This window comes from Callionymus lyra, chromosome 9 (assembly GCF_982586985.1).
Source record: "Callionymus lyra chromosome 9, fCalLyr1.hap1.1, whole genome shotgun sequence".
NCBI classification, from domain to species: Eukaryota; Metazoa; Chordata; class Actinopteri; order Syngnathiformes; family Callionymidae; genus Callionymus; species Callionymus lyra.
Window position 1 is genome coordinate 15,775,311 of NC_141826.1, and position 13,226 is coordinate 15,788,536.

The 13,226-nt window shown below is 40.5% G+C and overlaps 1 protein-coding gene across 1 annotated transcript in view; it reads right to left on the bottom strand.

Annotated features, from left to right (window-relative positions):
* Positions 1-12,746, bottom strand: part of ppargc1b (peroxisome proliferator-activated receptor gamma, coactivator 1 beta) — an 81,824-nt gene extending 69,078 nt beyond the window's left edge. The window contains exon 1 of the mRNA XM_087798910.1: positions 12,618-12,746. Coding sequence (XP_087655036.1) covers positions 12,618-12,698 — 81 coding nt within the window. The 5' untranslated portion in view covers positions 12,699-12,746. The remainder of the gene's footprint in view (positions 1-12,617) is intronic.
* Positions 12,747-13,226: the final 480 nt, after the last annotated feature.

The window sequence follows — 13,226 nt, forward strand, 5'->3', positions numbered from 1 at the left end:
GATTCAGGCGTTTGCTCGCGTCACGTTATTTTACACAAGAAAAAGGTTTAATCGAAGACTGAATCCGACCTACTTCCTGTCTGTCAATGAGAACAAGACGAGAAAGTTTTGATTCACACATGTATTGAGTCCAACCTACTTCCTGTTTACAACCTAAGTCAGAACAAATGGTTTATAAATTTGAGAGTCAGTGATCCGTGAGTTCAACTCACTTTCCGTCTTCAACTCAAGTCAGAACGATTTATTTGGAGTTAGTTAGTTTAGGAAGTCCAACCTACTTCCTGTTTACAACTCAAGTCAGAACGAATCAGTTAAACTATTATTTGGAGTGAGTCAGTTTAGGAGTCCAACCTACTTCCTGTTTACAACTCAAGTCAGAACGAATCAGTTAAACTATTATTTGGAGTGAGTCAGTTTAGGAGTCCAACCTACTTCCTGTTTACAACTCAAGTCAGAAAAAATGGTTAATACATTTGAGAGTCAGTGATCCGTGAGTTCAACTCACTTTCCGTCTTCAACTCAAGTCAGAATGAATGATTTAAACTAGTATTTGTAGTGAGTTAGTTTAGGAGTCCAACCTACTTCCTGTTTACAACTCAAGTCAGAAAAAATGGTTAATACATTTGAGAGTCAGTGACCCGTGAGTTCAACTCACTTTCCGTCTTCAACTCAAATCAGAACGAATCATTTAGGAGCGAGTTATTTTATAAGTCCAACTCACTTCCTGTCCACGACTCTTGTCTCACTTTCCGTCTTCAACTCAAGTCAGAACAATTCATTTAAACTATTATTTGTAGTGAGTTAGTTTAGGAGTCCAACCTACTTCCTGTTTACAACTTAAGTCAGAACAATTCATTTAAACTATTATTTGTAGTGAGTTAGTTTAGGAGTCCAACCTACTTCCTGTTTACAACTTAAGTCAGAACGAATCATTAGGACATTTGAGAGTCAGTGATCCGTGAGTCCAACTCACTTTCCGTCAACAACTCAAGTCAGAACGAATCATTCAGGAGCGAGTTATTTTACGAGTCCAACTCACTTCCTGTCCACAAGACTCTTGTCCGAAACAAATCATTTTGACATTTAGAATCGAGTGATTTTATGCGTTTGACCAACTTCCTGTCTGCAGCTCGCGTCAGAACGAATCATTTAGAGATTAAAGGAGCGATAGATTTTTATGAGCCCAACTGTTATATACATCAAACGACTCGGTCGTATCAGCAACAAGATGTCATCATGCGATTCCAGGCGGATCCGTTGCATCGAAACGACGGCTCCCGCCGCGAAGCTCGTGTGATCGTAGCATGACGACGTCTCATCTCCAAGCGACTCGTAGCTTCGCTCTCTCCCCCCCCCCCCCGCGTTTTAAAATAAGACATTTCTCCAGCGGCCGCCACGAGATAAATCAGGTAACAAAAGGCGAGGAAGCGTTTAAAGAAATAGGGCACCACGGCAGAGACTCGAGGGCCACCACACACTCCCCCCCCTCGACACCCCCAGCAGCAGCAGATTGGATTCCCTCTCCGTCGCCCTGGCTTCTCCCCCAGGTGCGCCAGGATTCAGCCTCGTGCTCGTGTTGACACTATCAATACGACAACATGGGTCTTGTGATGAATACAAATTGACCTGCCAAAGGTTAGATAAGGACACGTGGCACACATGAAGGCGACATACGTGACGCCGAGAGGACATGCGAGATGTGACGGCGAATTCCAATGAAGCGCTCGACCGGGTGGATCGACACCGACGGATATATATATATACGTGTTCGTCTCATGTGGAATATGAGATGACATCGAAACCATGTTTTTTAAAATGGACTTCCAGGACAGCAGAGGAGTCCAGAATAAACATGTGTATTTAAAATGTAAACTTTAACCTAAAGAAATACATGGAATATTGTATGAAATTTTGCCTAAAAATGCACTGAAAAGGTGACTTCATGAGTCTGTACTAGACAAGTATTACTTTAAAAGTGATGCACATCAGCTATTTTATAAGCAAATTCATGATCAATACATTTTTAAGCTGCTCTAAAAAGATTTCTCAGGGTTTATGAAGATGAAGTGCTTGACATCAATGGAGGGCAATTTGAGCTAAGGTGCTAATTTATCTCAAACAGTCACCAAGAGGCACAATGCGGATGTCATTAAGCTTTCTGTGATTTAAATGCTAATTATTCAACTCGACTTTTACTAGCAAAGGTGAGCGAGAACCAAAGGTGCTAATGCAGCAAAGGACACACCTCAAAGGAACACAACAGGACCAAAGAGAAACTTTTTCTTACAGAAAAAAAAGCACTTTTAATAAGACTTGCTTAAGAATTTCAAATAATGCAGGTTAAGTAAAGTATTTTGATTTAAATAATAACAAATAGCTAGTTTACGACTTCATAGCTTAACTTAGCATGTAGCATGGCAACTTTTAACAAGGGCTATAGCAATAAACTAAACTCAAAACATGATATATTGAGCTCACTATACTATATATTTTTACTAGTTTTAGGAGACCCTGAATTTTGGTGACATCTTAATAAAACTTAAAGCCAAAATATATCCAAACATTAGCTTTAAAAGCAGCTGTCCTCAGTCATTGCGATGTCTAGCGGGACTTTATGGTTCCTTTAGCTGCAGAGGACGTTATTAATGACTGTGCAATCTAGCGGAAAGTATAATTCCAGAACCAAAAATGACCAATTTGGATGCTTATTGTACAAAAAAAACTTGATAAAATATGATAAAAAATGAAATATGAATTAAAATCCCCTCCCCAAAAAATGAAAAAGAAATTAATTGATACAGTGATGTTGAATATCAATGCAGTTACGTTAAAAAATATATCTATATACCTATATATTAAGTGTTTTAAATTATACTACTACACAAAAATACTGCCTATCAAACATAAATTTCGCATTATTGACTGTGCATCCAAATGAGCAATTGTGCTAAGGAAGCGAAGCTAAATTAGCTGACATGCTAACTGTGGTAGCAATTATTTCAAATCTTCATTTAGCTATTATTATGTAAACATACTTGAAGCTAGCGAAGTGTTTCCTTAGCGACTGATAAAATCCATCACGCTCAAATAGTATTTAAAGAAGCATTATTCCGTGGGCGCCCGAGTGTCACGGAAGCTAAATGGAGTCATTTGCCGACGTCATCCCGAGCTTTTCATTCGCGACATAATGGAAGTGAAACGGATGTGAGGGACTACAAGCAGGTGCAAAGTCTTCCTATCTCCCCGGCACGAAAGATTTCCCGAGTCGTTCCCCCCGAGGAGGAAGAGGAGCTCAGTCGAGCAGAGAGTCACGGAATCGCCTGTGGAGCGGCGAGAAGATAATACGAAAGCTGGATCTATTTACTGTCTTTATGTATATGAAAATCTATTCATCGCGCCGCCGCGACTGTTAATTCATCCTCTGCCTCTACGCCGCCGGCCGTTATTTTAAAATATAGTTTATAAAACTCTTCTGTCGGACGCGATCCGCTCTCATCGCCTCGTTACGCTTTCGTTCCCTCGGCGTTTACGGCTTCAATCTATTCGCCGGCGACGGCGTTGTTTAAGCGGCGCTTGATTTGTCCTGATGTTTCCTGCGAGAGAAGATGAGGCTCAATATCAATGACACACTCGAAAGTTCTGTGTCGTTCTCACACTCGTGTTGGACGAGTTCCACGTCGTTCTCTCATGCATCTTACATGAGTTAGACTCAAAGATGTCTGAGAAAGGACACTTCAGGATGTCAATATATGCTAACAAAATTGCTATTTAATGATGCAATTATTCAAAGCTCAAGTTTAAAGAATATTTTGCTAGTTACCGGCCTCCAGGAGGCGCTCTAGTAGGAAGCCCAAGAGGGTTCATGACATTCCTCCAGATTCTCATTTTATTTTATATTAGAATATTGAACACAATTTTATTTAGTCATCTATCCATCCATCATAACCTACAGTATCCATCTATCTACCCAACTATTCATCCACCTATCAATCCATCCATCCATCCACCTAATCATCCATCCATCCATCCATCCATCAACCCACCCACCTATCTATCTATCTATCTATCCATCCACTTACCTATCCATCCATCCATCCACCTAGTCATATATCCATCCATCCACCCACCTATCCATCCATCCATCCATCCATCTATATATCCATCCATCCATCCACCTACCCATCCATCCATCTACCTAGTCATATATCCATCCATCCACCCACCCACCTATCCATCCATCCATCCATCTATATATCCATCCATCCACCAACCCACCCACCTATCCATCCATCCACTCATTCATCCACCTATCCATCAACCCACCCATCCATCCACCTATCCATCTATCCTTCTACTCACCTATCCATCCATCCATCCATCCATCCATCCACTCACCTATCCATCCACCCACCCGTCCATCCATCTACCCACCTATCCATCCATCCATCCATCCATCCATATATCAGTAGTTACCAGCCTCTAGCTCATTCATCAAGTTAACTGTGCTACATAAATATACAATTACTTGTAATTATTCATGATGCTAGCTAACCTATAGCTAAAGGTCTGAAGAGATGTATGACACAAAATACCAGCTAGTCATTTCACAAAAGAAGCTCCGGGTAAATAGTTTAGTCTGCCAGCCCTGATAAAAATACAACAGCTTTAAACATGCAAGACTGAAGAAGGTTTGCTAGTCAAGATAAGAGACGTGGACATAGTCAACTGAGTCTGATGAAAATAATTTAAAATACCTTCACAAATATTATCTTTTGAGCATTATTCTGATTAGGAATCTGATTCTTTAAGCCTCTTGAAACCAAACTAAATGTTGGGATTCATTTGGATCTCATCCTGCGTCTCTTCTAGACTAATATGGGTCAGTAAAGCCTTTGGCCGCGTCCTTGATCCTCGCTTGGCACACAGGGTCGGAGGTCAAGCATGGCCAGCCAGCCCTGTGCAGGTAAGGACAGATCCAAAAAAATTGTTCAGCCAAATCTTAAAAAAAAAAAAAAGCCGTGCGGCGAACGCCGCGATATCAGATGGAAACTGTTTTGCTCGCGGGATGATTCCGCATGACTCTGCATCTAGAAAGATGTTGTGCGCCTGAGCGAGCAGCTGACGAATCAGCATCAATTATTGAGGCAGCTCCTCACCTGCCCCCCCCCCCGCAGCTAAGCTAACAGTAGCCGGCGTTAAAGAACCAACAAACACAGTGTTAGCAATTCTCGCAGGGATTTTTTTTTAGGAAAAGAAACAGTAAAATTCGCTTCGCTCTCGTTGATACCAAGACGCCAGGCGACACAATCCCCGGCTGGAGCGACTAAATACGAAGCAAAATCAAAGGCTTCCAACTAGGCTCTGGAAATAGAAAGTGGAGGTCACGTCCACACTGCAGCTTTATCAACTCAACATTTTCCACCCTTGTAGTTTTGATACGACTGCATAACATATGATGCGTGGAACATCCATCCTCTAATCTCTTCTTTCTATTAAACAAACTCTGATTTTCATGAGTCACGAGGGGGATCTTGTTTCTGGCGATTGAACGCTTGAATTACACGACCCGACTCTCGCATGTTTCCGGAACATGTATTCGGGAATCCCTCGCCACCGTGTATCGACACGTACCGGTGACACTTGACCCGCCGACAGCTGGAATGGTTGGAAGTAATCCATGAACACTTGCTGACCCTCAGGGGTCAATGACGACCCCATTAAATTAGACTCATAAAAGGAGAAAAGAGAAAGATCTGAAAAAAAAACACCCCCGTGGCGAATTCAGGCTGGACGCTGCTGGCCAGCTTCCGGGAACAAAAGGAGGCAGACAGGTGAGTCACTGCAGGAATAGCAAGCTGTTCAGTTTGCACTGCAGCAGCAGAAACATCACGACGCAGACAGACGGAGGACGAGCAGGGAGGAGAAGTGAAGCGGGTTAATGATACAGAACCACAGGAGGGAGAAGTCACAACAACCAGTCTTTCTGTTCAACCGTGAGCGGCCATTTTTTTTTATTCGCCCCAGTATCACGTCTTATATGGGCAAGTTGTTAGTGGAAACTGTCCAAGACATCAGCTGCACACGAAGAGTATCCTGTATATCACACCAACTAAAAATACCAACAGCCAAAAAAACGGAGTGAAAACGTGTTAATAATCCGGTTAAAACGTCTTAATTTAGACACATTAACTTGTCAAATTCAACGTTAATGACTAAATAATCTTTGCTAGCATCATCGCTTCTCAAGTAGCTTCTGTTAAATGTTAACAACTTTTCTAAGGACGCGATAATACATTAGCTAAATGTGCACTCGAGCTAACCATAGCATAGTGAAAAACTTTCTTATTAACTAAGGCCGGTAATGCGTTTGCAGAACCGACGGAAAAAAAAAAAAAAGGTATCATCTCTTCTTCTCACATTTACAATGGTTATCCTTATGTCCTTTATTTAATGAACACTGATATTTTAGTAGGAAGAAGAAGTTTATCAACATCTTTTTAAGTCAATTATATCTAAATAATTGAAGTGAAGCAAATTTTCACGCAATCCAACTCAACTTTTTAGGTCAGAATAAATCTCAAAAAACATTTTTTGGTCGTGTCTATTATTTCCTCTATCCAACATCCATCCATGTCAACTAAAAACCACAACCCCGGTTACGCGAGACAATTTCAGACCCAGTCGACGCCAGACGTTCACACGTCTCCCAAATCTCCCGACACATTATAAGGAAATGTATTCTGTCATTTCCATAATTTCCCGTGTGAGAGATTTCTGGTGGAGCGAGTGGGCGATCGGCGACAGCTGCCATCAGAAAGCAACAAGGAACAATCAGGTAGTGCATGTTTTATGAGACGCCGCTAATAATGTCATTATAGTTTTCTTTTTAGTATTGCAGCAAGGTCAAAGTAAGATGTCAAATATGTTATTTTTTTGTTGTTTTTCATCAAGGTTATGCGTTAAAACAATCCGATGTTGTTTGAATCCAGGAGCTTACATCAGGCACCAAGGACCAGTTTAATGTCAGCATTTTATTCACCAAAAATAGATCGCAAAGAGTTTGTGTTTCACTCATTTTTACTAGTTTGCAGATTCTTTTTTGGAGTAAATTTGACCAAATAAAGTGTCTTCACTTCATGCTAATGTTATTTAAGATGCTAATGTTCAAAATAAAAGACCTTTCAGACAGAAATAATCGATAGAACAGAAATAATATGAATTATTGTCTTTCCATTAGGCCCCGGTAACAAATTTATTTTACATAAAAAAGTTAAACAACAACCTATTTTGTGTTAAAGCCACTGAATGACATGTATGACCCAATAGGTAAAAAAGAAGCTGATGCTAAACTGAGTTAGCGTAACTTGATGGCGCTATAGGAAAATATATTTTGTTTTTATTCATGGTCCAACAGAAATAGAGAGTTGATTAATTTTAACTAGTTTACAGGTTTCTTTTTTGAGTAAACTTGACTACAACACGTGTTTTGACTTGACACATGGATGAATGACATTTACTACCCAATAGGTCAAAAAGAAGCTAATGCTAAATTGAATTAGCTTAACCTGATGGCGATATAAGAAACCTTTAATGTTTTTATTCAGAGTCCAACAGTTAAAAAATCACAAGAGTTTGTGTTTCAGTCATTTTAAGTAGTACAAGTGTATTTTAGTGTAAACTTGTCTAAAACAAGCGTATTATATAAAAATAGAAATAAATCTGTGAGGCCCGTATACAAATGTCCTTTACATTAAAAAGCTATTTTGTGTTAAACCTACTGAATGTTGTTTATAACCCAATAGGTCGAGCCGAAGCTAAACTGAGTTAACTTGACTAGATGGCGCTATAAGAAACCTTTCATCTTCGCTAGTGCTTTGAATGAATGACAAACATGTCAGGAAGGATGCTTCACTTTACAAATGGCAGAACATGTATCACGTCATTGAGAAAGTAGCTTGAAATCCCCACCAAACTATAAAAAGTGTTGCTAATGGAGGCTAATGTAGGAGATGAAAGAGGTGGAAATCTCCCATCATGACACAGATCTCACCTCCAGGGGGGTCACGGAGGTGAGAACACGTCTGACACCAAGTTGCCTGTGGTGAGACCACGAGTGTGAAAACGCCTCTCTACGAATTTTACGTTGGTTCTGCCATTCCTCCGTGGCCATTAGACCTTCGTCGCCACTTCTACGCCACAGATGACAAAAGCCTCAAATCCAGCTGTTAGGCCCTGAATAATAGAGCGACATCGACACCCGTCTGTGGCGAGAAAGGGTCGCTGACCATCCGCCCGCTACCCAAATGTCGTCTGCAGGGGGAACCGAAATTGGATCGGAACACCCGATAGCCGGGGGAAGGGGGGGAGACGGGTCGCCTCCTCACACGCAAGCATTCAGGCGTCATGGTTACGGAATAACTGACAAAAAAGGAGCTACAAACATGTAGGCTTCAGGCGCCGCTTTTCGAGTCAATTAGGGTTTTGAAGATGCCGAGCAAGAGGCCGCTTCAAAATGATCAGCTTTGAATTGTTATTTTACGACGTGTTCATCACTCTCTTTAGAATAGTTTTAGTATATTTACTTTTTTTCACTTTCAGAATAAATTACCTTTTTTTTATATTTCAAACGTAATATTTAGCAGCGTGTGTTAGCTTAGCAACTTTAGCTACCAAGCTAATAACAACCAAAAAAAGTTATAAAAATGTGAAAAAAGATCAATAATTGTACTAAACATGGATTATTTGTTTGTTTCATGATGTAAAAAATAAAACTGAAGACGCCAAACACTATAGAAATGTCGTTTTCTAACTCCAAAAAAAAGATGCTATGCTAGGCTCTCAGCTATGACGTCAGGCACAGATGTGCGACGGGTCGATCACCTGAGATTTCCAGCGAAAGTCAGTGTTAGCTCAACTATTTCCCCACCATGTGCTCTCCAACAACATGTGACGCTGGCAGTGGACTTAACGACCAAACCTGGAGCTAATATTTTACCAGCCCAGTTGGCCCGGGGTTGACGTACAGTCGGCTCCCTGGGGGCTTCCGAAGTTCATTCACCAGGCGGACGCGAACCGGCCGCACACCCCCCTCGGAGCGGGGTCGGCGATTGGCAGCGATTCTGGACTCTGACACAACTGGTTAAGCTGGGTCTACTGTTTGGATACTGTTTGGATACGCGCCAGTAGAGATTCAGTTACCAAAAAAAAAACCAACGTCAATGATGAGCATGTTACAACACACTCGCTCGGAAAATAGTTGCACCACATTCTTTAATGTAATATCAGATTTGAAAACTCTATTGACATTTTTTGGTAATATATATTTCTTATTGAATTATACACGCTTTTCTCTCTTGATTTTTCAAAATTAATTAGTTATAATTAATCATCTTATACAAATATATATATATTGCCTTTCCTATGTTATCCTTTATCATATATATATATATATATATATATATATATATATATATATGTTTATATATATATATATATTTTATAAAATATTAATATTCCACTTGCATTGATTAACATTCCTACAGCTTAAGGCAAGTTAATTTTAAGACTTTTTAAGACATTTGAGGTCAAATTTATAACCCACACACAATGAACCACAAATGACAGCAAATCAATTATATAGGATTTAGGGAAAGGATGTTTATTTTAAAGTAAAACTTGACTTTTTTGGTCCAGTTGAAAACTTTAATTTTTAAAAATAATTACAAGGGAATTAACTTGAAAATAAGCGAGAGACAATCTGTGATAAAAGATTCACCAAATGTTTTGAAATTCTAATAGAAAGATATAACTTAAGGCCTTAGTTTGACATTCATGAACTTAATAAAAATGAATATTTGTATGAATTTCAGTCAAATATTTGACCATATTTAAAGATGCATCCCTTTTTTAAGCAAAAAAAAAAAAAGAAAAACCACATGCTGACTCTGAAAATCCCTCCATCTTCTTTCCCAACAGGTTATCAAACATTAATAAGAGTGTGTGCTGAATGTTTAACAGAGCGCTGAAGAGATAGTGACCAAGAGAGAGAGAGAGAGAACGAGAGAGCGAAGAGGAGGATGGAGTCACATGCTCGGAGGCAGCAAAGAGGGGCGGGAGGCCGGACCGCATTTCATTCCTTTACGTCACGGGAAACGCCTCCTACCCTCCCGCCTTCACTACGACTCACATGACTGCAGCAGCTCTGTTCTGTAACTCCAGTCACGAGGAAAGAGTAGTATTACAATAACCAGCCAGCAGGGGCGAGCTACACACACACACACACACACACACACACACACACACACACACACACACACACACACACACACACTCACACACACCTCCGACCTAATAACCCGGAGTAAATATTAACAGCGTTTGTAGAAAAGATAATCTTATCGGCGTGAACACACAGAAACTATTTGAGAGTAAATGCAGTCGTTTCATTTCAATCATACTTTTTCTTCTTCTTCCTGGTTCTTCAGCTGCACTTGTCAAGGATGTTGTTCCTGATGCAGTGTGACTCGTTTCTCAGTGCTTTGAATACATCCTTCCTTTTTTTTTTCCTTTCTCTTTGTTTAACTGCACAAACAAACATTAAAAACACGAGGACACAGTGACTCTGTGTCAACTGTTTGATGACGGTTTAAGTCATTTTGGAAAATTAACAAGAACTGAAATATTTCCATGCGATTATCCTCAGCAGGTTTGGCTTCCTGTCGACTGGAACGTATGCTAAGCTAGGCAAGAGCTAGCATAGTTATGTGCATTTTCATCAAAAACACTATAGAAAAGATGGGATCTGACTTCTAGCTACAACATGATGGTACTGTAACATATGAACCACAACAAAACCAAATAATTGAGGTTTAGCTTTAAGTCGACGCCACATTTAGACTTAAACGGATGAAAATTATTCTTAAAATAATGAATAGTCAATTGTTTAAATCATGTTTTGCATGCGTCTAACATTGTTGCAAACAATTAAATATAACACTATAATATAAATATAATAGAACACAATCTGTAATGTTAAAAACAATATTGGGTAAATATCATTATTTTTAATTTTATGAATCTCATATATAAATGTATGTGGATGTTAATGTGACATAAAAAAAAGCTCACGTTTTTTTCGCAAGTTTTGCAAATCAAAGCTTTTGTTGCCTAGCATGTTGCTAGTCCGCTAGTCCGTTTTCGCAACAATGCTAGCTTAAATAGAGCCGCTGTGATTCTGCGTCAACCATAGAACGAACACCACAGATACTTTCGTATTAGAGTTAGCTAAAAACACAACATTTGAGACAGACCGCCTGAAGGGTTTTTGCAGCTCCTTTGCACTCAAATCGTTGTCCTTTTTTTTGTTTGCTAACAGTTTGTCGACAACAATTAACTGTTGACATAGCTTTAAGTATGTAAATAATTTGCAGAAATACAATAGCTGACACAACGACATAATCGTGGGATGACACGATACTGTGTTAGCCTTAATGCTAACATAGAAGAACTTACATTACAAGTCAGGTGTGTTGGATGTTGATTTAGGTTTTGGGACTGTGGAATTATGGGTAATCAAAGGGTGGTAGTAATGATATGGAGATGAAGACAATCTGAGTGTTTGTGCAGCAGATTGAGTCCACATCTGTCCGAGCACCAGCGTTTTATAAATAGTCCAGCATCTCCCTAAATCCTTCCACAATTAACCTGCCGATCAGCTGACCAGCGCCAGCACGCGCGCCTCCAGAAACAACCTGTCATTGTGAGGTTTTTTGTTTAAAACCCCCACGAGGAACCATCGAAATAATAAAAAAAAAATTAAAAAAACGGCTCTTCTGCAAGCGTCGATACGCGCGGATCGATAATCTTGATCACAAGTGGCCCCGGATGGGACTCGAACCCAAAGCTTTTTTTCCGGGGGAACATGCAGCGATGCCTCTGTCAGAATCACGTGCCACGGTGAGGTTTTGTAAGCTACACAAACGATTACGCAAACAGTTACGAAAGCCTTAAAAAAAAAAACTCCAAATAAAAAATTTAAAAAAAAATCGGGTGATCGGTTCAGGGCAACGTGGCGCCGATCGGTTCGTATCGGAGTTTTTTTTATGGTGGTTGAGTTCAAACGTCCATCAAGTCTCCCGAAACATTCCTGCAGCGGTTTTTTTTTTCTTTTCTTTTTTTTTCCCCAATAATATCACAACACGGGTCCACATGTCAAGTCCACGCGCCGGGTCTCCACACGCACCACGTGTCCTTCAAGAATTGAAAACTTGAATGCGTCAAAAAGTTTTCCTCCTCCTGCATACCAAAATAATCCTGCCCGGGCTCACCGGCGTGGATCCCCCGCAGACCCCTGTCAAGTAGATCCGTCATGTGGACCAGAACCACCGGCGTGTGTGTGTGTGTCCCCCTAAAACACACACACCCACCAACACACACTGCAGAGAGAACCAAGACCGGAGGAGACACCGGGGCGAGATGCTGCTCACACGCCGGGCACTGCCTCTCTCAAGCCGGCGTCACTTGCTGCAAGAAGCCGGTGAAGCGCCGGAGCACCGCAGCCCTTGCGATGGGGGAACCCTTGTGGTCCCGCGCGCGTCCGGGAGGTGCTCGGTTCTTACCTGGCTGCCGGAGTTCTCTGTCAGGTAATTGAAGACAAAGGACGAGAGTTCCTCATCTAACAGTGGAGCGCAGGCCGCCATCTTCTAGTGAATGAGGCGCTGAGGAGTCAGAGAGCGGAGTATAGCAGGAGGCGCAGGGGCGGAGGCGGCCTGCAGGGGGCGCTCCTGCTCACACACGCACAGAGACGGAACAAAACGTGAAGGTGGACCCTGGAGGTCTGAGGGCCACACGGGGGGTTAATATCATGAGAGCTTGATGGTCCCGTAACGACGTTATTAATATGACGTAGTGAAGTGTAGTAAATCTAATGGTGATCAATAAAATCGACCCTTAAATCACGTTGTAATTGATCAAACATATTCCAGACATGTACAGATTAATCTAAATGAATGTCTAAATTAATCTACACGTGTGTATTTCTAAGTAGATATTTTTAGAATATAATACGATTTATTTCCATTCAATTTTTAAATAATAATATTGGAGATTAATTATTAATTATATAAAATATGCTTAGAAATTTCCAATAAGTTGTAAGTGGTTCAATATAATAATAAAAAAGAACTTAAATAAGACAACAATGAAAGTGCAAATAAATAAATAACATA